Source organism: Brachyhypopomus gauderio, unplaced genomic scaffold (genome assembly GCF_052324685.1).
Source record: "Brachyhypopomus gauderio isolate BG-103 unplaced genomic scaffold, BGAUD_0.2 sc51, whole genome shotgun sequence".
Classification (NCBI taxonomy): Eukaryota; Metazoa; Chordata; class Actinopteri; order Gymnotiformes; family Hypopomidae; genus Brachyhypopomus; species Brachyhypopomus gauderio.
This window is the reverse complement of record NW_027506876.1, coordinates 1,374,771-1,400,485: the sequence shown is the minus strand read 5'-3', so window position 1 is coordinate 1,400,485 and position 25,715 is coordinate 1,374,771. Positions and strand designations below refer to the sequence as shown.

At 40.9% G+C, this 25,715-nt stretch overlaps 3 protein-coding genes and 1 long non-coding RNA gene across 7 annotated transcripts; 1 reads left to right on the top strand and 3 right to left on the bottom strand.

Moving 5' to 3' along the window:
• Positions 1–35: 35 nt before the first annotated feature.
• cfap251 (cilia and flagella associated protein 251) lies at positions 36–12,247 on the bottom strand. 3 transcript variants are annotated; one of them, XM_076987076.1, is made up of 20 exons: positions 11,721–12,247; positions 11,213–11,353; positions 10,847–10,956; positions 10,562–10,670; positions 10,366–10,446; positions 10,094–10,171; positions 9,905–9,949; positions 9,222–9,424; positions 8,829–9,017; positions 8,202–8,449; positions 7,466–7,617; positions 6,672–6,845; positions 6,018–6,202; positions 4,055–4,169; positions 3,795–3,958; positions 3,291–3,381; positions 2,843–2,986; positions 2,272–2,497; positions 825–926; positions 36–379 (listed from the first exon to the last, which is right to left on the bottom strand). In XM_076987076.1, exons 1-20 carry the CDS (start codon positions 11,967–11,969, stop codon positions 234–236), a joined length of 2,952 nt encoding a protein of 983 aa, XP_076843191.1. In that variant the 5' UTR covers positions 11,970–12,247; the 3' UTR covers positions 36–233. The 3 variants fall into 3 exon arrangements, with proteins under 3 accessions (XP_076843191.1, XP_076843192.1, XP_076843193.1); XM_076987077.1 differs by having other exon boundaries at positions 843–926; positions 11,721–12,246; XM_076987078.1 differs by lacking the exons at positions 36–379; positions 825–926 and having other exon boundaries at positions 2,361–2,497; positions 2,843–3,006.
• LOC143487856 (uncharacterized) lies at positions 10,871–13,023 on the top strand. Its single transcript, XR_013124401.1, has 3 exons — positions 10,871–11,000; positions 11,219–11,316; positions 11,868–13,023. It is a non-coding gene; the product is annotated as an uncharacterized LOC143487856 (long non-coding RNA).
• psmd9 (proteasome 26S subunit, non-ATPase 9) lies at positions 12,946–16,589 on the bottom strand. The gene is made up of 6 exons (XM_076987095.1): positions 16,379–16,589; positions 15,928–16,030; positions 14,993–15,186; positions 13,802–13,903; positions 13,590–13,678; positions 12,946–13,236 (listed from the first exon to the last, which is right to left on the bottom strand). Exons 1-6 carry the CDS (start codon positions 16,496–16,498, stop codon positions 13,209–13,211), a joined length of 636 nt encoding a protein of 211 aa, XP_076843210.1. The 5' UTR covers positions 16,499–16,589; the 3' UTR covers positions 12,946–13,208.
• Positions 16,590–16,963: 374 nt separating this feature from the next.
• LOC143487922 (rab5 GDP/GTP exchange factor-like) lies at positions 16,964–25,602 on the bottom strand. 2 transcript variants are annotated; one of them, XM_076987224.1, is made up of 9 exons: positions 25,354–25,602; positions 22,762–22,951; positions 22,455–22,543; positions 21,954–22,105; positions 21,763–21,832; positions 21,481–21,616; positions 21,220–21,311; positions 20,753–21,009; positions 16,964–19,257 (listed from the first exon to the last, which is right to left on the bottom strand). In XM_076987224.1, exons 2-9 carry the CDS (start codon positions 22,917–22,919, stop codon positions 18,868–18,870), a joined length of 1,344 nt encoding a protein of 447 aa, XP_076843339.1. In that variant the 5' UTR covers positions 22,920–22,951; positions 25,354–25,602; the 3' UTR covers positions 16,964–18,867. The 2 variants fall into 2 exon arrangements, with proteins under 2 accessions (XP_076843339.1, XP_076843338.1); XM_076987223.1 differs by having other exon boundaries at positions 25,358–25,602.
• Between the last annotated feature and the right edge of the window lie 113 nt (positions 25,603–25,715).

Sequence of the window (25,715 nt, the reverse complement as noted above, 5' to 3'; positions counted from 1 at the left end):
TAATAATGAATAAGAAAAAAACACCGACGATAGCGTAGCTCAGTTAATGTTTATTTCTCTACAACGACCCGTTTTAAATGTATAATGTTTATGTATATTTGCATATATTATTTTAATACCGAAAGAAACAAAATCAGTAAAACATTAAGCATCTTAAAAGTAAGCCTAAAATATTTAGATTCGTTTCTTCCTGAAGCTAGTCGAGCGAATCAAAAAGAGCACATTATTTCTGCTCAAAGGAGTGGTGAGGAAGAGGATGAGGAGTGTTGGTCATGAGGGACCTCCTCGCTGCTAATGGGGAACCCCAACATTCTTCTGGCAAATGTGGCCACGGTGAAGTTTGGAGGCAACTCGCTTTCCAGCAGAAATTGATCTGTTTCTAGACATACAACCAAATACACAATGGATTAACCATTAACGCCTTAACCATTTCCAACGCAAACACACACACACACACACACACAGTGCAGCAGCTTCAGAACGCGTGTAAGAACACACTGAACATTTCTGGATTCATAGAGGCTTTTGATCATTTAGTGCTAAATTACAAAAATAAAATACATAAATAGAAATCTGTGGGTTTACACTTGAATACAAAGAAATCAGCTATCTTAGCAGTTCACATAACTACTATTACAAGTAACAGGTGAGATTTACATGCAGATAACCCACACTGTCCACCGCCAATCAACTACTAATGAAAACAGACTGCATTAATAGTTCCACCCAAACTGTGAATATTGTGATGTCCCAGAAAACAAACAAAAAACATATTTGAAGCTAAAGGCAGAGGGCAATACGCAATAATGGTGGGTAAAACATACCATCACATGGACCTCTACCTGATTGAGGTGGTGCTCCTTCCTCATTAGAGCCCAACAGTGTTGTGAAGCATTCTCCCAGCTCCTCCTCAGTCATGCGCTCTCCTACAAGAGGAAACCAGCTTCAAATACACAGCCAGGTCTCCAGCTAACATGTAATTAATTCAATATACCCACTGCTTCAGTAAGCAACATCACCTTAGTTAGACGCTACATCTAAAGTATATATATATAACACACCCAAACAAACACCACTCAAAGGTTGGACACAGCTGACTGAATGTATGTTCTTCATAGAATTAAAGGCATTTTAGCCAATGGTTTATGCTTCTAAGACAAATATGAATAATTAATATTGGTGGCCTATATATGAATGTTTTTCCAAAAGAATGTATACAGTATATGATTAAAATAATAATAATGAAATTTTAAATGAATTTAAATTGCTTCTTCAAAAAATTCATGACTTTTGCCCCTCATCTTCAGGGCATCATAGGTGCTGCCTCATGAAGCTCGTTAAGAACACCAGGAGCATACAAAGCATCACCTCAAACTTTCCAGGAGTGGGTGGCTCTGAAGAACTTCTCAAGAACCACCAATTAACATGTTATACATAGCAAAAAATAATATGTTATGGATAAACCTGCTTATTTATGTAGAGCTATTTGCTGTTGGCCCAGGACATCCCATCCATTAGTAAATATAAAACACTATAGTAGATTTAATGGGCTTCATCACAGCTTAGATAAATGACCCATGGGACCCATTTAAGTCCAATGAGAAGCTGCAAGTCTCTTATTACTATATTAATTGGCAAGGTTGATAATGGAAGACAACAATTTTGAGAAGATATGGGTTAAACAACAGCAAAGGTCCCTTTGAATACGCCTCATGTAATGATCCCATAACACTCTCTGAAAACCACATAGCTGCATTAATACAGTACCCCTGTTATGGTATATGGGAGTAGTGTAACCTGTACAGATACTCCTGGTATGGTATGTGGTAGTAGTGTAACCTGTACAGGTACTCCTGGTATGGTATGTGGTAGTAGTGTAACCTGTACAGGTACCCCTGGTATGGTATGTGGTAGTACTGTAACCTGTACAGGTACTCCTGGTATGGTATGTGGTAGTAGTGTAACCTGTACAGATACTCCTGGTATGGTATGTGGTAGTAGTGTAACCTGTACAGGTACTCCTGGTATGGTATGTGGTAGTAGTGTAACCTGTACAGGTACCCCTGGTATGGTATGTGGTAGTAGTTTAACCTGTACAGGTACTCCTGGTATGGAATGTGGTAGTAGTGTAACCTGTACAGGTACTCCTGGTATGGTATGTGGTAGTAGTGTAACCTGTACAGGTACTCCTGGTATGGTATGTGGTAGTAGTGTAACCTGTACAGGTACCCCTGGTATGGTATGTGGTAGTAGTGTAACCTGTACAGGTACCCCTGGTCTGCAGTAGCTCCAGCAGATCTTCTCGGGTGATAACTGCCCAACCGTCCTCTGCTGCCCCCAGCACCTGGAAGGCTTTACACAGCTCCTTCCAGGAGGTGCCACAGACTGGCCGGTGGTTGACAAACAGCTTAATAAATTCCTGCAGGTCCACATGAGTGACGTAGTTCCCCGTCTCAGCATAACGGCTGAATTTGACCTCGTTTTGCATGTCCTCCAGCTAGAACAGAAAAAACAATAAAACAGGGCCACAATAATAACAAATGGAATGGACTATTCTGCTCTTTACTTTCTACAGAAGTAAACAATTACACAGAAACGATCAGTCCTTGACTGTGTCCAGTCTTGATTCCCAGGCAATGCTGTCTGAATGTGTTACACCACACATCAGCAACGCTCACTTGCACAGGGAAATATCAGACCCAGACATAACTGAGTCTCCCATGGTGCTTGGAGTCAGCACTATGCCCAGTTTAAAATGGCAATTTGGAGACATGTATTTGATAAAGCGGCTGCGTATTCCATTTTGTTGGCCTAGTCTATTGTGGGTGTAAACAGCCGGTACCTGCTGCTCTGTGGGGTAGAATCCCAGCGCTCTCATGCCATAGGTCACTTCACTAAGAGGGATATGATTGGACACACCAATGGTTTCCATGGAATCGATGCCATGATTGCGCAACTGACAGTAGTAAAAGAAATCTTCCATGTCCTAATGGGAAAAAACGTAAACTGGCAACAATAAAAGACAGTATAATAAAACACAGTATTCCTAAGAGGAGCATATAAAAAGATTACAATAAATTGAGTGGTGTTTGGTGAAAAACATGAGAGGATACATAAAAAACAGCTCTATTAGCTAAAAGTACAATAAGCCATATGTAATTAAATAATATTTCAAGGAATAGTACGTTGTAACCATTACTTCCATTAACATTGACATATATATGTACATATATATGTTAAAGTGTTATGCATATACTGTATACAAGCATTCAGATCATTTAAAGTCTTACCCTAAAAAGCTCTCCATCTCGTCCTCCTTCTAAAAGCGTGTAAAAGGGAAGCAGGTCTTTTCCTCCCAAAGCTGCAGCTGCCTCCAATGCGCTACAAATGCAGACGTTGAATCCTTAGCGGACGAGCGCAGACGACCACACAGACAGACGGGCTTACAGTACATTATAAAGGTCATCATAAAAGTCCAGTTATCTCAGACAACACATACTGCAGACTGGCATTACATCTACAGTGCTTGTCAGACTATGCAGAATTACATACATATTCATGAGTGTGGCAGTACGTGTGTTGTATGGGAATTGAACCCATAACCTTGGCATTACTAGATTTTTACTCCATCTGCTGTACCAGGTAAGCAAATTAATGATAGCGTGAGTGTCAATATGAGTAATAATAGGAGATTAAATAAAAAGACACTTATCAAATCACAACAATATGTAAATAGATACTTTTACCAAAAAAGTTATATCTTATGTAATGTTGCTGTTATCCTAGAGACATACGGAAGGCTGATCCCCCATGAGAAGACTGCCCTGTCTACACCACCCGCAGTGAAAACATATCTGCCATCATAGGAACAGGTCAGACTGGAGACAGCCGTGGAGTGGCACAACACTGCAGATGACTTGAACGGGTTCCCATCCAGGGGCAGAATTTGAAGTCCAACCTACAACAAGAAGGGGGCAAACAGAAAAACCCAATAACAGAAAAAATCACCCATCTCAGTTTAACAGTTTTGGATATAGGTCAAACCAGCTCGAACCTTGTCTTGCGTTATATAAGCCATGTAACGAGAGTTGAGATGCCCATCTGTAGAAGGTGGGAGCATCTGTATCCTCTTCACAGGTGAACCATACGTGGGACCAAGGACAGTTTTTCTGCACATACACAAAAATCCCCACTAACATAAGATAAAAAAATGGGTTTCTGAAGAGAAAGAAAAAATAGTTTGAAAATACAAGTGTCAAAGTTGCAATGTACATCCACAAATATCAATGTCTTTACCTGGATTAACCAAATATGTTGGAGTGAATAGTCCTGCACAATTAATGTTTACACTAATGCTTAATATACCAGCTTCATCACCACATATCTGCTGATCAGGGGTGGAAAGTAACTAATTACACTTACTCACATTTGTCACGGTGAGCGGGCCGGGTCGCCACCAGAGGGCGCGCATCCCGGCCAGCAGCCGATCCCAGCACACACCCCCGCGCACGCAACCACTCCCACAGTCACAATCACCAACATACTGAACACCTGTTTCTTGTTTACTTTGCTCTTCTTAAGCCCGCAGGTCGTCTGGTCCAGTGCTGCACGTTGCCGCTACATGAGCGTCTCTGGTTTCTGCGTGTCCGTCACTGCGTTCCCTACCTGCGTGCGCTACGAGCTTTACCTTGCATCACTTGCAGTGCGTGCTTTAGGAGCCTTACTAGTGTGCGCTACGAGCTTTACCTTGCATCACTTATAGTGTGTGCGCTACAAGCTTTACCTTGCATCACTTGCAGTGCGCTAAGAGCTTTACTGGTTTGGTTGCCATGGACAATAAACATCCTTCTGTTCAACCCCCGTCTCCGGCTGCCTCTGTCCCGACGCCTCCGGCATCACAACATTACTGTAATTGGGTACTTTTTATGAGTAATTTGTAATTTTCTGAGTAGTTTTTGAAATATGTAATTTTTACTTTTACTTGAGTAAATTTTGACCTAAGTAGTTTTACTTCATTACATTTGAACGCCCTCACATTACTGAGTAAAAAATATTGATGGTGAAAAATTAAATGCGGGCAGAATTTAAACTTCTGAGTCCCAGAACTGAATGCCAATTGCATGGCCTTGCCTTGTGCGCGCCCTTTCCATTGTCTCATAATCAGGTCGTAATCTGGTGCACTTAAAAAAAAAAAATCTTCTATCTATCAGGTTCTGTGGGATCCTGTGGGCATTTTATTGTGAATAGTGGGATCTGGTGGGCACTGTATTTTGAATAGTTGGATCCTGTGAGCACTTACTTTTAAATTGTGGGATCCTATGAGCATTTTTTTATTTTTGATTTGTGGTATCTTGTGGGCACTTAATTTTGTGTGCATTTTGTTTTTTGAATAATTTGTAATTTTAACTTCTTTATTCTTATCATATTGTTGTCCGTTGTACAATAGGACTGAAAATTGTTTGCACTTTATGGTACAGGTTGTGACTGTCCTTGTGCTGTGAGGAAGTATGTTCCTGAGCCCAGCTGATCTTTTTGCAAGTGTGGATGTGCACTTAAATATGCTTTGAAATCGATTAAAACAACTTGTGCTGAATTTGGTTCATGATTCATCCATGCATTAAATAACTGAAAGTAACTGTAACTTTTACTCAAATTACATTTTAAATGATGTAATTTTGTACTTTTACTCGAGTAACTTTTGAGATGGGTAATTTTACTTTTACTCTGAGTAGAATTTAGGCAAAGTAAAGATACTTTTACTCAATTACAATTTTTCAGTACTCTTTCCACCTCTGCTGCTGATTTTGGTGGGACCAACCCTCCACAAGGCAGTGACAATAACAATAAAATAATTAAGTCAGCAGTGGTCCTGTGGGCAGAACCTAACTAGGATTTTTTGTAGATTTTTTTGACAGTGTGAGTACATTCAACAGTTCTGTCGAACACTAATATTTATTGAGTTATGCTGTTACTGTTATGCTCAGTGAAGGAAGCTTGCTGATTTTAAGAGGACGGACCTGCACATCTTTGTGGTGACGTTGAACAGTCTCATCTTGTAGTGGCTGGACGCGGTGAGCAGGAAGTGTTCGGGGGTGAGGGGCGGGTACCAGGCCATGCATGTTGGCACGCCGTCTTGCTCAACGCGCTGAGAGCTGAGGATGGGCAGCTCGTCCTTCCTGCTGTTCTGAAGGTCATACTCCACCTAATAAGAAACACTGTCATCCTACCTCATCATGTAACAACAGGGAGAAGAATGACCCAGTGCTACACCATGAGCCACTAAGTCACTGAGTCACTGAGTCACAGAGTCACGGAGACAGAGTCACAGACAGACTCTGTCCTAGTAGACAGAAGACAGCAGCGCTGTTGTGAGACTGGACAGCAACACTACAATAGCTTTTCTCTCATTATATCAGTGGTCAATCAAAAACAGGTATTTATGTTCAGAAGGGGTTCATGGAAAATACAGTACAACACTGCAAAGCAATACTCAAAAGCAACATTCAAAATGTGAATATGAATTCCTGATGATGTCTAAATATTTTACTTTTATTCCAGAAAATCAAAATATTAAATTTGTTTGGAGTCCATTGCCACTGTGAGTATGACTCTTAGTATCAGATCCTCAGATCCCCTCGTTACTCCTGTGTCAGTGAAGACGGGGTTCTCACCAGTCTGCGGTCCATGCCGAGTGAGAGCAGACGTGGCTGCCTGGTGTCCAGGTCCAGCCCAAACAGCAGGTCCTGGACGGGCTCGTAGTGTGACCGCTGCTTGCTCAGGTACTTCCACGAGTGGCCTGCAGCTTCCTCACACAGGTGAAACACCATCACGGCCTTGCTGCTGTCCTGGAGGGACAACACACAAACACACAAACACACAAACACGCAAACACGCAAATCAAAGCTTTAGGGGTTCTTAGCTGCACTTCAAGCCTCATCATATACTACTTTAAAGAATGCATTTAATTATCATTATTTTCTTCAGGGGTGTCAATTCCAGGTTCAGAAAGTAAAAGTCCTCACCAGGATTTTGCTCAAGCTTGCTGGATTTTCTAATTAGTGCAAGCCAGGCAAAATTAGTGAAATCAACACAATCCAGGAAGCCTGAGCAAAATCCTGGTGAGGACTTTTACTTTCTGAACCTGGAATTGACACCTCTAATTTTCTTTCCTGGTAAATATACTGTACTTTATATGATGTGTACGTGTGAAATAATAGTAGCACAAAGAAATCATATTCATATTATTTGTGCTACTATAGGTAGTAGCACAAAGAAATCACACTGTCCCACAGCCACTGGAAAAAAAAGTAAAAAAAAAAAAACACTCATAATGATATTCCACCAAACCAATGAGGCAGAAAAAAACCACATAAGTATAATTTTAGTGGCTTATTAAAGTCTTATATAATTACTTATATATGGTTTTGCCATGAATGTATTAAAAATAAAAGAGGTGCAGACTAACCGCCGTGGCCAGGAGGGACGAGTCATGGGAGAAGATGAGATGGGTAATGCAGTCCTGACTGTACTGAACCCCCTCCTGTTCCTCCTGCTGTAGGCTACAGGAATCTAGAACCTGCACTGCCCCACTACAGAAGCCCACAGCCAGGTAGAAGCCTGTCAAAGATATCCAGCGATGGCTAAATTACTCCCACATATCCTCGGAATATCCTGTCACTCTGTTCTTGTGTTTGCAAAGGTTATTTGCTGTCAGCTTTGGTACCGATGACAGCTATTACAGTGACTGACATTTCAGTATTTATGAATTAGTGAAACTACCACAGTCTTTCCTAAGGCTGACATAAGGACAGAAAATACTAGGAGATGTACAGAAATCTGCTTTGAGGTTTTTCTGAGGGACAAATCTGTAAGTTGTCTCCAAAAGGGAACATTCAAAAGGGGTCAATATTGTTCCAGTATTGACCATTGTTCAGGATTCTTTAGATTTCATATGTGTTTACAAAAACACCCCAGTGGAGCAGAAAAATGACAATGTTAGATAAACCTTAGTTACAAAAGACAAAGGATGTCTGATGATGTTTTACCATGACTGTACACTTGCAGTTCAAAGACATTTTACCTCAGAAAGCCTCAGAAATAAGTTCATGACCCAAACCACCATGCCAAACTACATTTGACCCAATTAAGTATATTTTTGCCAATGGAAGTCAGACAGTCCAATGTCTAGTAACAGGAATTACCTTGAGGATCATAGGCGATGCACTGGATCTGCTGGTCATGGAAGACCCTGCTGGATATGACCACTTTTTGCTCATAGTCCCAAACCCTCAGCATGCCATCGTGGCCTCCTGTAGCCAGTAGTGGCTGCTTGGGATGGCAGGAGACTGTGTGGACCGGCCCTTGGTGTTCCCTGAGCACAGTCTGTGCCAGGCTGCCTCGGCCACTCACGTACACCACGGCTGCACTAACCGTAGACACCACAAAGTTCCTGTAAAGTGAAAAGAGGGATGTTTAGGGGCTAGGTGTACTTGATATTATAAATCATTTAATCACTGAATTACATTTAGATGTATTTACATTTAGATGCAGTACATGTAACAACCTGTGAATGCATTGAGTGATTTATATAGTTAATTTATTTAATTTTAATCAATTAAATACACATATTTATCTATTTATGCATACATTGATCCAAAATGTATCCTCAAACACCCAAAACCATAAATTTGATCTGTCCCTTCATTCTCAATTTTAACATCAACATTTTACCTCAGCCATCTTCAAAACATTGGTTACATTAAAATGTACAACATTCACCTACTGGCCAGATGACCACAATGGGCAGTATATGAGAACATGAGACTTACCTAATGACAAACTGCTTGGCTTGTGGGGTGCAATCTTCCTGCTGCTCCGGGCTGCTACTGACAGGAATTTCCTTTGAAAAAGAGATGGAGGTGATGGTGTCCAAATTGAACTTGTTGCACCAGCTAATAAGCTTGAAGTTCTCGTCGTAGAATTTGATGTGGCCTCTCACGTCACCCGTCACAATTAAGCTGGAAGGAATGAATGAGAAGATCAAAATTACATCCTGTGTGTTTTCTGTATGATATGTTTCTGTATGACGGCTACATTCCATTAAAGTCTCAGATAATGCATGTAGTTTTTTAAAATGAATAAAAAAGTATGACTATATCCTTTGAAATTGTAATGTTTCATTGTCATCACAATGTTGTGGCTCAAAGGGACAAAGGGTGTACCTGTCACACATGGTTAGTGCAGTGATTCCATCCTTCTGCAGTGGGATGAGTTTGGTAGCTTTCATTGTGTGGTGTTGGTGTGTGGTAGTGGCCTCCAAGGACTCCCACAGCACCAGGTTCCCTGCTAACGTAACTGAGAAAGCCTGAAGACCCGTGAAATGGAAGACCGACCGGCTCAAGGAACCCACTACCTTGCTGAACATCTATGACACGGAAAAAGGAAATAACAAAGCACAATGCGTCTCTTGAGCATTTGGTAAAATTCAACAATTACACTTTATATTTAGGAGTGTTTTGACACAAATCCATGTTTTTGGAGTGGGGTGGTTAACAATCTGCAGAATGTTAAGTCTTTCTTTATGGATTGTGGGTAAAATGAAAACTAATTCACTTTCTGTTCACACTTCCTAAGTACTGGGACAATGTCTGAACTGTGTAATGGGTTAGATGTGTCCAGTTGCAGCTGCTGAACATGCTGATGTCAGAGACAAAAGCGTACAGAGTATTCCTGCTTTTAACCTTTACTCGTCTCTAGAATCTGCCTTTGTTGTCAGTCCAACTAGGAAGAACTATTAACTCGTGCTTGGTGAATGGTACACACATAATGAATTCCATAGGGAACATGCAAAATAGATTAACCATCATGAAATGGAAGGAAAAAATTGTGAGAGCTTGCAGCTTACCTTGTCTGATAGTTCTGGGGCTGTATATTGTAAAATTCCCTTATCCTGAGAAAGTTTATTATTAAAACAAGAAATCTAGTTAACTAGCACAATGAGCACATTTTTAATAATATATAGTTCAAAATATTTTAATTGAATATAACCACATAATATAATGTAATATACAATACACATATAAGCAGTACCTACCCAGGTATAAAAGAGTACATGACTTTTACTATTGCTCAGCAGTTGAGAGCTGTCAGCAGGGTTGAATAAGATGTGATTCTAAAAAAAAAAAAAAAAAAAAAAAAAAAAAAAAAAAAAAAACACTTTATAATTTAATCAAGATTAAAATAATCTCCAAATACAAGCACATCTAACCCAGAGTGGAATATTTTGTTTATTGAACTCATACTATCCAAATGCATGGCATAGCTACATACCTGGCAACCGTACTCATGCACGACATAGCCACATACCTGGCAACCGTACTGTGGGCTGATGTCAGTCTGGCATGTGGGGCCTTCACCCTCATTGGTCCAATCCCAGATATAAACTCTCTGTGATCCAAATATGAAATAAACAAATAACAAATATGAGATAAAATATGTCATTTCCGCCCAAGCAATAAAGCACGATTGACACAATAACACGAGAGCAGGCCCCATGTGTCACCTGCACTGGTCCGCCTCCAACGGTCGCAAGATATTTGGAGTCCTTTGATAGTGCAAGTGCAACGATGCCTCCTTCAGGATGACAATCAAACAACGTGAGCACCGGGATCCTACAACACAAATAACCCGCAGATAATAGTACAGTAGTGTAATAATATAACGACCTGCAGCATGGCTCAGTGCATTCTTCACAATGATTTATCATCACAATGATTGTAACCTCCATCTTTTCCAGAATAGGGCCAAAGAATGTATGGATGACAGGATTCGGATTGGTGTACAATACCCTGTGAATGAGTCCCACACGATAACAAGGTTCTCCGAGCCGCTGTCAGCGCTCACCAGCCAGCGTCGGTCCTCGCTGACACACAGGGAGGAAATGGGGCCGCTGTGACCCTGTGGAAGACACAAGACCCTGATTCTGGTTCTGATTCTGATAGGTACAGCCTGCATGTATAACCTCACTGACCTTCTACTGTTCAGACTGCCTCAGGGAAGAAAAAGGCAACATACTACAATTGTTAATGAGCAGAAGCAGGTTGTAATCGCTTAGTATTGGCTAGGTTTGCTTTTGAATACAACCTCTATCATATTCAACTCCATAGACTTTTTATGCATAGATATAGCTTAAAATATTATTGTAAACACTTACTTGCAGAAGACGTTGAGTATTGGAGGTGTGGTCACGTATGACAGCTACATGGGCACAGCCATAGAGTATGACAAGACTGTCTTGGTCCAGGAGGTTGAACACAGGTAGAGTTTGGTTGATGCCCAGGGCCCAGTCTAGAGTCTGCAACCACGAACAACAGTTCTCATGTCTTGGTAATGTTGTGTGCAAATGCTCTGTATTCCCTATGTATTCTGTATTGTATGTCCAATGATGTCTTTTGTGTCATTTATTGTGATGTGAAGTGTTTTGGGGTGCTGAAAATTATTATTATTATCAGTAATAATAATAATAATAATAATAATAATCTTTTTTATGGCTTTCTTTATTTAAGTCTACGGGACTGAAAGTCACTGCAGAAAGATACTCAATCATTTATTTAAGATTTACAGTAATCCACATGCTGAATTAAGTCACACCAGGTTTGTTTTTCCGAGCCTTTTAGAATTGTATCTGGTATAACTTCTGAAGTATATTTTAAAGAAATTACCAGGGGCTGAGTTTTTACACTTTTCTCCTTGGTCTTGAGCGACAGCGAGGCTGCAGTGTAGACTTCTGAGTTTGCATATTCGTCCTTAGTTTCAGGGCTGGATATCTCATGTTCATTATCGCTCGTTTCTCCGTTCTCCGTTTGCAGTTCTCCGTCTACTTGCTCATCCGCGGAGCTGCGCTGCTCCTCACGTTGAGAGTCTTCCTCATCTTCATCAGAGACGTGTGAGGTCTGCTCCACAGCCCACATGGTGCCAACAGCAGCCCAACACCTCTAAGAACAGGACCAAACGCTCGGCACGACTGCGTGCTTGGTAGGTTCGCTGACAAAGCTAATTTAACCTAACATCTACAACCATAGCTTTAATTTATCAAAGAAAACCAAACAAAAATAATTTCTTCAGTTGACTATGAGTTTTTAAACAATTCAAGGGCGCTAGGTTAACAACCACAAACACTCAAACACACAAACACACTCGTCTGCTCTACCAAAGCGTGTGTTGCTAAGAAACGAACTAGAGCGACTTCGCTGAGACCTGAACGACTAGAGGGCGCACCTGCAGCATCCCGGAGAGGTCTGCTGGGCTTCTCAATTATTACTACACAATCATACAACGATTTTATACTATATGTAAAAAAAACAAAGAAACAAAAAAAAACCCCAATACTAAGTAGGCCTATATGCAAACATGACAACGCAGCTTTGATGTTCAATATTACACAGAGCATTCCTGTCATTCTCCATTAGCTGATTATGAGTTTCTGCTTGTTCTTGTGGTTTAACTTACCGTTGTTATTCTCAGCACTGTGAAGACCTAGTGTATGTATAAAACGATGCTTTTAAAAGCGGTAATTCAAAGTGACATAGTGACTCCACCTGAAGCTGACAATATATTAAGTACGCCTGGCCATGACTCCAAATGAAGCCATTATGAAACTGCGACCGTTTCTGTGGATAGAAAAAAACAGAGTCCTAAAGGCTAAACAAGCCCTAATAGCTGTAGAAACACTGGGTTGAAGGTCACCCAACAGTGGCCCAAAGTCTAACCAAAAAGGTGGATACACTGGCAACAGCCAATATCCTTCCTTAAAATCTGAGACATCGGGACATTAGAAGAACAAAGATAACTTGTTGTTACTCAACTAAAATACCAATACTTGTTTTACACATTCTTTCAAATGATGGAAAAGAAACAAGAGGAATTTGTGTTGAAATTTTATCAATATTCCAGTGCTGTGGATGTAATTCTCCAGATGTTTTTTTCCACTCATGCCACACAGTTCATCAAATACAAACATTTATGTGTGGTTCAAATGTACAAATGTGTGGTCAACGTAATACATTTGAAAATAAATCCATTTAAATACATTTTGTTGGATACTGTATACTATTTTAAGTCACTCAGTGACAAAAGTGTAGTGGCTGGCCCATAGGTGACTGGTGGACGATGATAATATCTGGACTGTTGTTGCATTTCCATAATCACGGTCATCTATGGAGAGGTACTATGTTGCACCTGTTGACAGCAAAACAAAATGTTAAATATCCAGCAATGTCCAGCTTTACTTACAGTGATTTTAGGTGTCTGGAGTACTAGAATTTGGCAACATGAACTCATACTAAACTGATATTTGCATCTTTCAGATAGATTTAGGTTTGGTGATCTCATAACACGTTGCTTAAAATAAACAATTAAATACAATGAGAATACATATTGTTCTATTTTTAGCATATAGTTAAAATGAGTGTTAGATGAGCGCTGAACTAACACAACATGAGTGAATGTGATGAAAACATGTCAAGAACATAAAATGAAGTCAATGCAAGTCTGGACCCTAAAAGACATAGTACAAAAGTTGCAGTAATTACCCCAGTAGACCTCTGCCGGGCCAGCGTTGAGGCGTCAAGCCAAGCTGAAGTCTCTGTCCATTCCGAACCACCGCGACACTCAGGGACTTCTGAAGTATGGATGGAAGATTCCAAGTCATGACTTGCATTGTGTATATGACACAGAACTTCAGTGTTAGGAAACCATTCTGAAGGATTTCTCTCAGGTTTAAGGTGTTTTCCTGGTCACATACCCCCTCACTATGCTGCACCACAGATCCAATGTTCTGCAGGTTCTGGAAGTTGCTGGTGTTGACAGAACCAAACTCAATGATCTCATCGCCAGTGAGTAAGCCCTGCAAATACCAATATTATTAAACAACCCAAAGCAATGAGTGGAAGTATAAAAAGGAGTTATAACAAATGCAGCTTTCAAAGTGTTGTACAGGGAAATCATCATATGGACAAAAGCATGACAGTAGCAGAAACAATATTGTTGGTATTCGGGGTCAATCGATGATTTTGCCAGGGAAAATACTGACAATGATTATTAGTAATCAAGGACACTAATACGTGATATATGGGGCTGATATTCTTTACCATAAATTAGATATTTGTAGTGTGAAAATGTATAATCTTTTACTCAGAAATTAATATAAAATATATAAAACACAGTATAAAGTTTGCAAAAACAGTAAATGAAAAACATTTTAATCTACAGACAGATAAAACTAAACTTAAATTGCTCTATTAAACAACAAAAATAGCTTCCCAAATCTCAATGACAATAACCGTATAAAATTTCATATAGCTTTTCAAAATGTTTTTTATATTTAAAAGTTTATATAAAATAATGAATATTATATAATATATAAATCTAAGTAAAGCTCACACTCTCCCGCTGTCACTTAAATGTATGTTTCATCCCCACGTCACTAATGTGGAAAACCAAGTTTGACTGGGTTCACTCCACATATGCAACACATATATCAGTCCAGTGTGCACATGGGCGGAGTCAGTGTGCACGTGGGCGGAGTCAGTGTGCACGAGGGCGGAGTCAGTGTGCACGAGGGCGGAGTGTAGAGACACGCGGGCGGAGTGTAGAGACACGCGGGCGGAGTGTAGAGACACGCGGGCGGAGTGTAGAGACAGACTGAAGACGTGTTTGTCCTGTACTTAATGTGTCCTCCATATTTCAACCCATTCAATAACACAGAGGGTACAACATTGTCTTGTGTCTCAGGTGTTTTATGATCAGATATGCACAATAAAAAATTAAACTCTGGTTTTATAGGCAAAGAAACAAGTTCAAGTGGTAATTCCAACAATCTGAATATCAACTCCGTAGGGTGATAATCGGTTCACCCCTACTTAGCACCATGAGTGAAGCCAGTTCTTCTGGCTGATGACTATCAAGACCAGGTGGTCAGGGCGCTTGACCTCACCGCCTGATGAGCAGGGGAGCCCTGCGTCACAGCGTCCACTCGGGCGAAAGGGGATGGCAGGGACGGCAGCTGATCAGTGGTCTCCACAGGAGCTCCTGCTTGGTCCTGCTCCTGCTTGGCCCGCTCTCGGGCGTGCAGCCTGTGGAGGGCGTCCTCAATCTCCACCATGATAGCTTTGTGGTCATTCTGCAAGCCTGACAGATACAGTAAAAATCTACAGTCAATACACTACACAGCCACAATTATGTAGACAGCCCTCTTTGATTATCATGTTTAGATGTATAAAATCAAGCACATAGCCAAGTAATCTCCATAAAGAAATATTTCTGTTGAATGGGTTATACTGAAAAGCTCTAGAGTGACTAACCGTAGCACTGTCACAGAATGCCATCTTTGATAAAAGAGGTGGTTATGAAACATGTGGCTGCCACTAGACTCTGGAGCAGTGGAAACGTGTTTCCTGTAGTGATGAGTCATGTTTAACGTCATGTCAGGAATACACAACCCACTGGATTACAAAGTGCTAACAAAAGTTTGATTGAGAAAGGATAATGCTTGCCTGTTCTTCAGGGTTAGCACTAGGCCATTAGTTCCACTGAAGGGTAATGTTAAAACACAGAGACACTTGAGACAATTATAGGCTTGACCTAACAATTTTTGAATGGCATAAATTCTCACAGACACACTCCAAAATTTCATGGAAAGTCTTAACAGAAGTGTGTAAGCTGTTGTATCTGTACAGTGGGTGCCAACTCCATATTAATACCTCTGGTTTAGTAATTGGATGCTCAATATTCTCATTTAGCTCACATATGATGTTCAGGTATGCCTATTCTTGTGACCAAGCAGGGGAGACAAGATGATATACTATTACCTGTAACAGGTGTTGAAATGTGTTTATACCTTTACTGCACTGCGCATGTTTAATGACCTACATGAGATACTGTGTCTTGCTGTTCGTATCTGGAACAAATCCACATCTGAGCGAGGATAGCCCTCTACATCCACCAGAGGAGCCTGCATGCCCACATCTCCTTGCTGAAATGTGCATCAGTACAAAAGTACAAATATACGGTTAATTCAGGAATTCATTTGACTTTACTGGTTTACTGTAGTAGTAACCAAGGAAATGGTACTGGTAAAACCATTGGTGTAGGAAGTACCTGTTGGCTAGCTAGCACATCTCCAATATCACAGGTTGGGTAGAAAAACTAGGTACTACCTACTAGTTACTAGACACTAGAGCATTACCATAAAGAGTATTAATTCATGAACAACTATACATCCACCAGCTCAAATAATGCTAGTGAAGCTAGCTAGGAGCTACTAGCAAACTGAAAGTCAGTTTCATTTCGTTTATAATATACGAGGCTGATAGAAACTTACATCTTCCAACACATCATAGTATGCTTTGATCTGTTCCTCAAGCTCATCTTTCTGTTTAATTAGACGCTGCACATCCTCCACTGTAATCGCTGGTTTGTTGTTTTCCTCCGTCATTTTCATGGCTGACTTCTCCTGAAACTACATGTACGGCGTGCAAACAGGGACAAACTTCTTCGGGAAAGGCAGCGGCGACATTTTTATTTCACACGGAGAACGGAAGGTGAAATAAATAACTAATGACAGCCTTTTTGCTGTTCGGTCATGACGCCTGAACTGTGATATAATGCGACATATTGTATTTTAAAATAAGCAGACATGCCTACAGCTACCTTGTTTTGGGTTACTATGAAGCCCATATGTGACTAACAATATTTAAATTGAATACTGACTAAACTAATATTAAATGAGATGGGCATCTAAATTCTTGAACATTGAACCTTAATTCTAGTGTTCGTTTATTTGAACGAGATAAATTTGGGTCAATAAAATCCAAAATATGAAAATAAACATGACCAAGTTTACTTCTAAAGTAACTTGTGGTATAAGAAAGAATATTACTTACAAGAACACAGTGTACAAGAGCAATGAAGATTGATTACTTTTAATAGTTTAACATATAAAACTATGAACTGTGATTTATAACAAGACGATTCAAGTAATTCTACCATTTGTTATTGTGTTGGAAATACAAGATGCTATTTCATTTATATGTACATTATTAAGAACTGAGAACAGTTTCACATTCACTTCCACCCCCAGCCTTCATTTAAAACATGTAAACAAAAGGACCAGTAGAACTGGTATTCCTGTAAGATAACAATGTTTCTGCTCCACCTGCATAGACACCCTTTTCAGACTGGACCCAGTTAACAGTGTCACCCTGAGAGGATTGAATATAGTGCTTGTAAAGATAAACAAGTCCAGCCCAGTGTGGTGAGCTATAACCCCAGAAAGTGCAATAGGTTTGCTAATTTGTACAAAGTCCTTGTGCAACACCATATAAATCCAATGACTTCTTGCAGGGAAATGAATGAAAACAGAACACTGCATCATCTGTGGCTCTAAACAGGGACTGGCAGCTTGTGCTCGGTGGGAAAAGGAAACAGGGAAGATAAAGAATTCTTCTTGAAGTACAACACAGTTTAAACACTGAAAGTACATCATATTCAAGAGCACACAAAGGTGTAGTAAATAACATCAGTTGTCCAGACATCAAGTCTAGTCTTAGACCAAAATAAAGGCTTAACCTGGCACTGGGAGACTGGCCCCAAGTGTAATCCTATCACACAGACTGGTTGTAAAAGGTTTGGGAGTATCTGGATTAGAATCAACAGAATAGAACAGGATTGGGGGTATTTGGATTAGAACCAAGACAAGTTATATACGATACTGAATGCTGCATTTACACCGCAGGTCTGGAAGGCTAAAATTCTCTTAAATTTATATATTAATTTTTAAAGATGATCCATATCTTGTGCAAGACTGGGTTTCACCAGACTGTCCTCTCAATTCATCAACTACCTTATTCTTCAAGGAACACAATTAATAAAAAGGCAGCGCCAACATGGTTGAACTGATGGCTAAAGGCATGCACTGTTCATGACATGGCTAGATTATTATTGTAATCATTATTACAGAGTATTATTATAATTACTATAGCTGTTCAGAGATGTATTGGCCATTGGAGCAAATATCACAAGGTTTACTTCATGATTTTAAATGTCAGGCTTAGGATGGCCAGCCAAAAAGTGCCTCAACATCGCTAGCTCAAAATGTACTATATCCTAGAGCATATAAACGGAGCTCAGCTTTAATACCATGATGTAAGACACCTTTAAAAGAAATAACTGATGTCACTCTGAGAATCTATCACAGATGGTACGCTGGGCTTATAAGTTATAATATAAACTCATACGTAAGCTACCACTGGATTAAGCCAGGACTAAGGACCATATTCATACTTGTGTTCTGTCCATCTACTTCAGCCACGACCACCGGGACTATTTGACTGTGCTCACATGTGATCTTTTCAGGAAACAAACAACACAGAGACTGAACACTAAACCTCATCACCAAGGATGTGAAGAAATATGTGAAATAATGACCCTATATCCAAGGAATAACGCATATGTCATATTAAAATTCTGCCCTGGCAGGTCTTACACCAGCTACACAGATTTTACATCACTGATATAATGTATAATATAAAAATTTACATCACCTGTGTTGTAGACAAAAAACTGTTTGGAAAAACAGTACCAACATATTGTTAAACTGGCAACATTGGTGCTTTAGTGTCACTGCTAAGTACTTAAAATATTTGCCATTTGCTTTGGCCAATAAAGGATTTAGGATTAATATCAGTACCACCTAAACGTCTGTGTTTTTTTAGTGTATATGCACAGTATCTGGAAACGACTGGGCTGTTTGACCCGGCGGTGTAGATGCAGCACAGAACCGTGTCAAGTTCACACTTCACACCCCTCCGGTCAACACTCTCCGTTCCCTGGCCGGAGCTCGGCTGCCGCTCCGTCTCTGAGGGGCGCCAGCGAGGGTTCTCCGGCGTGGCCGTCGGGCTCCTCCTGAACCTGGTCCAGGTGTGGCAGTGTGGACCGAGCCCTGACCTCCTCCACCTGCTCCTGCACGCAGCGCACCCACTGATCCAGCTGCTCCCGAAGAGCCCGCACCCCCTGCTCCACGCTCTCCTGACGCTTCTTCAGGTCTTCTAGCTGTTGGCGGTTTTCCTGGGCTTTCTTCTTGCTGTCGCCCTCTGGTGGCCTGGGAGGCACTGTGCGCCCCTGCATGTAGCTGTTGAATTCCTCTGCGGTGAGGTTGAGTGCCGGTCCGTCCAGTTTCTCGATGAAGGCCACTGTGCATGACTAGAGGAGACACGGTGAGAGTCCGCATGAATCTGGCAAACGTCAACGTGGATGAGACCAAAGGTGGAGTTATACGCTGAATGAACCTCTTCATCACCCTTCTACAACCTTACAAACTTCCAACATATCTTACAGGTTGTTCATAAAATAAAACAAAACATTTTATCAAATAAAAAAGTAAAAATAAAATCATCTGCTTTAAATCCGACAGGAGGTATTCCAACTGTGTGCAGCATTCCAAAAGTGTGTTAGTACTGAGTAGGGGTGACCGGCAATAGTCGCTGATTCGACTATAGTCGACTAGACCCCCTAGTCGACTATGAACGTCATAGTCGAATGTACCATTCTAACTGCATGGGGGTGCCCAAGGATGCAGCTAAGCATTAGTTGTTACATAAAATGTCTTTGTTTTCGTTATATATAGCCTTTTGTCAAATAAAATCATCCTAATTTCTGTTAATAAATATTTTTAAATGATGCTTGCGCATTAACAATAGGCTTCTTCCTTACTACACATTAATAAATCACACCCTGCTGTTGCACAATCCAAACAAGCGGAGCTGAACACGCTACAGGATACGCAGCATCTGCCGAGATTATAATTGCTACTAAAAAACATCGAAAGTATTTTGAAAAAGATAAAGATGAATCAAACAAAGTAAAGTGCAAGTTATGTCATCAACATCTTTCGTTTCGCACGACAACAACCAACATGGCATACCATTTAAAACACGTAAGGCGGAAAAAAACAGTTCAGCCGTTTGTCGTTTCGGTCGTGTCGTCTCGTCAAGTAAGCCTTGTTGCTGTTTGCTTTTAAACCCCGTTACTTGAACCTTTCCTTATATTTTTTTGCTGTTGTGTGGCAATGTTTTTATATTTTCAGGCAGGCACATTTTATTTAAAATATTTTTGACATTTTGCACAGTGCCTGTCTGACAGTTCAATATGTGCAATGCGCACAGACGGTTAATGTTCTCTAACGTTTCATAAAAAAATTAATAAGTAAATAAATAAAAGCTGAATAAAGCCAACCTACTGTGTTTATTCATTTACCTGAGTGTTTTAGGTTTTTACTTTGAAGAGGGAAAAAGTTTTGAATGAGAACGGGATCCCGTTTAAGGTGCTCTAAATAAAAAAATAAAAATAAACCCGATTCGACTATTAGTCGACTAAAGGGAAAAGCTGACGAATCAGATTTGACTATGAAAATCCTTAGTTGAATACACCTCTAGTACTGAGAGTGCAGGGGCACATCACAGATCAGTGTTTCCAGATATGCCAGCGTGTCTTAACAACGGTTAGCGTGACTTTATACGCAAAATACGCATTGACAGGAAATCACTTTCCATTCATTGGTGAATTTAATGCATCACTAAACACTCAGTCCTAACTGATTTACGTCAGTTTTTTTATTTCTATAACGCCCACGTGTAATGTTTTGTTTTGGTTAAATGTTTTCCAGATACGATCTCTGGTGTGATGATCATGGACGCACCAGGTTGGTGAAGTAGTAGCCGCTCTCCCCCGCCATCAGACTTTGGGGCAGACCGAAGCGAATGACGTAGTTGAGGTTGGAGTGCAGGCGAGGGGGGTTTGCCCTCAGAACCACATACACCAGAGCAGACAGGAAGTCGTCGGCGTTGGCGGGATGGTTGTTTGAGAGGGCCAGGGCCTGGAACACGTTCTGACTGCACCTGGACACACAGGACAGTTTGTCCTGAGGCGCACGCTTGGCGTCCATCTCGATGATGGCTGCAGGACACAATACGAAAAGTCTGATTAAACGACTCGGTCTGCTGCTTTAATGCAGGACAGTATGCAACAATATGGTAAAGACATGACTGTAAACATTTCTATTTGATCCAATAGATAAAGCATAATCTTATTAGAACAATTAAACTTTTAAGGCCTAAATCAAACAAAGCTTTTGAGCATGGTACAATACGACAACCAATTCTGTACCTGTGATTGCTGGTAAATATGGGTCACTGATATCTGATCCACCTTTAGGGAAAGGCACATGTAGCATCTGAGGGGTGACCCAGTTTAATGACCTGTCAATCACAAAACATGATTCAAGAAATTAATGAATGATTTCTATAATGTGATTATCAACCATTTAAGGACCTATTGGGGTAAACTGGTTAACAGATATGTATATTTATGAAGCAAATAAAATTAAATAAGTTTCAAGCTGTCGTTAATTAGGCTTGGAGTATTCACTTGATCCTTCTCTGGAGTGTCAGGTCCTTCTGCTCATCATCACAACTGTCATGGCAGAAGACCCACTTGTGCAAATTGGTCATGATCAGTTTCTCAATGTGCTCCATCATCTGAGTAACTTGCTCGTCGGGCAGACCTAAAAGCAAAGCCCAAGACACCTGAAGCAGTGTATTCCTCTCCTAACAGCAGCGTCCATTTTATTTAAAACCCTCACCTACACTGGTGTGCACTTTGTGCTAAGAGGACCGCAGAGTCCTTGTAGGACAAAACAAATCAACTCACTGCTGAAGTGATCAGCAATACTCTGATAGAAATCTTGCACCATGTCTGATTGCTTCTGAATGGGTAGATCCTGAAATAAAAGAGAGGCCGACCTGTTAAAGGAACTGAGTTCTGGGGATTAACAGACGCACAGGGTGCATGTTGATAGTGAAGGGGAAGACAGGAGATGGAGGAGCTGGGGTGGGGGTTACATGGTAGGCCTGGATGGTGTTCAGGAAGGCGGTGCACTGGGACTGCAGGCGCTGGGACGACGGCCTCCGCATCACCTTCAGGAAGCCGCGGAAGTCTCCGGGCTCCAGGCTCTGAAAGGCCTTCAGTGTTGCTTCGGGAGTTTCTGAGGACTCTGCCAACAAAAGGCAAATGTGTTCATTAAGGTTAGAACTTAGTATGCTATGAGTTTGTGTGTGTGTATCTTATGACAAGCAGAACAACTGGGAAATCTATCTGAGGATTTCAAAAGATTGCAAAATATTTTAGCCTTTGAAAAACTCATTCTCCAGATACACTGAATTAAAACAGGAATACATGTAAAAGTACACAAAAAATTCAAAGTATAAATTAATAAAGAGAAACTATTATATATTTCCATTTAATAAAGTTATTAGAGTAACTGTAAATCTCAAGGACCAGGGTTAGGCATTCGTGCTGTACATCCCAGTATAACCAGTATGTTCAAGTAACCCAGTACATACCTTGTCGTGGTGGTGAGGGACTCCCCCAGAGAAGCCGCATCACACTGCTGGAGCGTCTGCTTTTCTCCCGCCTTTTCTTCTCATCAACCCTGTTAAAGGTTACACATCAATACGGAGGCTACACACTCACAAACTAAAATAAAACCCATACTAGAAACTGCTAGAATGCCTCATCTGTGCTGTATGACGGAATGACCAAACCCCACCACCACCACCACCCAAACACACACCCACACACTGCAAAACATGTAACTCATGTAATTCTGTGGTTTACAGCGTAGTCTGTTCATGGTTTCTGAACTCCTACCCATTCTCCTGTTTGTTGGTTTCAGTCTTGCGAGACCTCTTTCTCCAGCACAGTGAGCAGTAACCGTCCCACGTTGGGTTGCCATAATAGCCACAGCCATCTTTACAGAGAAGCTCCACCTGGCTGAGGTGTATCCCTCTCTTCTGGTCGGCCAACATCCCTCACACCTCCACGTCTCCACCCAGCTGACCTGAGGGCGGATGGGGGGTGAATTTGTTACCATTGCTCCACATCTGTTTGTCACACAATTATGTACAGAACATGCTGCCACATCTGAAGAGGACCTGACCATGGGATATACTAGGGGTGTCACGATTTTGATATTACGATATTAAATCGAAATCGATCGAAATTATGCCATGATCTTGAGCCTCGAAGTCAAAAAGAGGATCGACGATCCCTCCCTCTAAGCTACGCAAGCACCCACACTACGCAATGTAAAGCCTGCTTTAAACTAGACACATCGCGAGTGTCCGCGTGCCGAAAATGGCGTAATCGCGGTGGCTCCGCTCATGCACGCTGGCGATTCGCAAGGTCGTGCACCTCTCGAATTTTGCACGCCGTGCTTCAGCACAATGAACCAAGTAATGTTTTCTGGGCTCATACACCTTTAGAAGGTGAAATTAAAGCACCTAATTAAGTTAAATATTTATACATATACTCGTAATGATTCTAAATAATTCGCTTTTTCATCACATTATTTAATGGTTGTTTATTTTCAAAACGCCCAATCTTAACGTCTTCACGTTCTCTCATGTTTCGTCCTGGAATTACAAGAGGCTCGTATTTGTTAACGTAATACAAGAGAACTGTTCAGTCAGACAGCTATTTGTTGTGAAACGAATTAGTTACACTTTCAAGCATTTTCAAGTACTTTAGCCTAAATCTCAGCACTTTTCAAACCTGGAACACAATGCAACATTAATTTTCGTCAGGTAAAATCGGAAATACAATCGAATCGAGGATTTAGAGAATCGTGACACCCCTAGGATATACCATGTTAATCCTACCTACTCTAGCAATTAAATTCTTTAAAATCAGACAATGTGATTTTCCTCAATGATTTTTTCCTCATTTCATCTCTATCTATGATGTCAATTACATGACTTTGAACATGGCATTGTTGTTGGTCCCAGACAGGCTGGTCTGAGTATTTCAGAAACTGCTGATCTACTGGGATTTTCATGCACAACCATCTCTAGGCTTTTCATAGAATGAGAAAAAGAGAAAATGGCCAGCCGGTTCTGATACCAGAGGAGAATGGCCAGACTGGTTCGAGCTGATAGAATGGAAACAGTAACTCAATTTGGATGGTACGGTCAGAATTTGACGTTACCAACATGAAAGCATGGATCTATCCTGCCTTGTATCGATGGATCAGGCTGGTGGTGGTGGTGCAATGGTGTGGAGGATATTTTCCTGGCACACTTTGAGCCCATTAGTACCGACTGAGCATCATATCAATGCCAAAATCTACCCAAGTATTGTTGCTGACCATGTCCATCCCTATATGACCAGTGTACCCATCTTCTGATGGCTACTTCCAACAGGATAATGCGCCATGTCATAAAGTGTGAATCATCTCAGACTGGTTTCTTCAACACCAACAATGTGTTCACTGTACTCAAATGGCCCCCACAGTCACCAGATCTCAATCCAATAGAGCACCTTTGGGATGTGGTGGAACGGGAGATTCACATCATGGATGTACAGCCGACAAATCTGTAGCAACTGTGTGATGTTATCATGTCAATATGGACCAGACTCTCTGAGGAATGATTCCAGTACCTTGTTGAATCTGCCATGAAGGATTAAGGCAGTTCTGAAGGTAAAAGGGGTCCAACCCGATACTAGCAAGATGTACTAATAAAGTGGCTGGTGAGCTGGTGAGTGTGTAATTTTATATATATATATATATATATATATATATATATATATATATACACACATACACACACACTGCATAGGAGGTGTAGGTATGAGAGATATGTGAAACATCTATAGTAAATCTATAGATTCTATTTATTTTTGTTCTGAAAATAAGTTTTGTCTTATACATACAAATGTATTCACTTATTCAATCAGGTGTCTAAACCTTCGACTTGGACCTTTTATCTAAGAGCAGGAGTTATACACCTACAAACAGCACCGTCCGGTCTGATAGGAATGCAGTGGCTGACGAACTCGTGACAATCACGTTAGCAAAAGTTATTGCTAACATAGCTCAATAGTTAGCTAGCTTACTTACTAGGAACGCAACACTCAAATCACACGCGCAAATAAAACAAAGGGATATTTTCCAGATGAGGCTACACATATTTGATCAAATTAGACAAGTTATCTGTAAAGGTAACATGAGTAACATTTGCTAGCAAGATTTCAGATAAGATTAGCTTCTACTCGTTAGCTAGTTAGCTGACCAACAGCTGTCAAAACCACCAAACATAACCAGACAACCTGGTGCACATCGACGAAACTCAGGCAAAATGTTAAAAAAGACCCCGCTAGTAATCGTCAGGTTGCCCGTTTATTTGAGGTTTGTCTGCCGGTGAGCTAAGTTAGCTAGCTGGGTTGGGTTAAGTGAGGTTATACCTACGGAGTTGGTCAGACCCGCTGCAGTAGTTCACCAGTACAGTGTTGAGATGTTACCACCTGTCTCGACACCACCTGTCTGTCTCTATCTCCGCACCAACTGTCCCGACACCACCTGTCTCTGTCTCTGCACCAGCTTCAACCTCCCAGCAGGTGAGGGTTTAACCAGCCCGACGCCCTGTTGCAGTGACCAGGACAAACGGGGTTAAAGCGCCACAGCTGCGAGTAACCGGCCAAGACTTTAAAAACCCGCCGGTTTAAAAAATTACTCAGCCTACATTTGACACCGTCTACACTTAATGCGTTTACATCTTTCCACGTTCACTTTTTAATGTTTTTATTTATCTCTTCTTATACATGGC

Bases quoted from the DNA above. Each gene is read 5' to 3' on its own strand.
- LOC143487922 (XM_076987224.1), bottom strand. From the start codon at position 22,919: ATGTTGGCCGACCAGAAGAGAGGGATACACCTCAGCCAGGTGGAGCTT. The intron at 21,312-21,480 runs GTGAATACTCCA...TGTGATTGACAG, and splicing joins ACACTCCAGAGAAGGATCAA to GTCATTAAACTGGGTCACCC. The intron at 19,258-20,752 runs GTGCGTCCATGA...TGTCTCCTCTAG, and splicing joins GCTACTACTTCACCAACCTG to TCATGCACAGTGGCCTTCAT.
- psmd9 (XM_076987095.1), bottom strand. From the start codon at position 16,498: ATGAAAATGACGGAGGAAAACAACAAACCAGCGATTACAGTGGAGGAT. The intron at 13,904-14,992 runs GTGAGGTCAAGC...TGGTATTTGCAG, and splicing joins GCTCCCCTGCTCATCAGGCG to GGCTTACTCACTGGCGATGA. The intron at 13,679-13,801 runs GTATGTGACCAG...TCCATACTTCAG, and splicing joins TGGTGCAGCATAGTGAGGGG to AAGTCCCTGAGTGTCGCGGT.
- cfap251 (XM_076987076.1), bottom strand. From the start codon at position 11,969: ATGTGGGCTGTGGAGCAGACCTCACACGTCTCTGATGAAGATGAGGAA. The intron at 9,425-9,904 runs GTAAGCTGCAAG...TCCGTGTCATAG, and splicing joins CCCCAGAACTATCAGACAAG to ATGTTCAGCAAGGTAGTGGG. The intron at 9,018-9,221 runs GTACACCCTTTG...CATTCCTTCCAG, and splicing joins GCACTAACCATGTGTGACAG to CTTAATTGTGACGGGTGACG.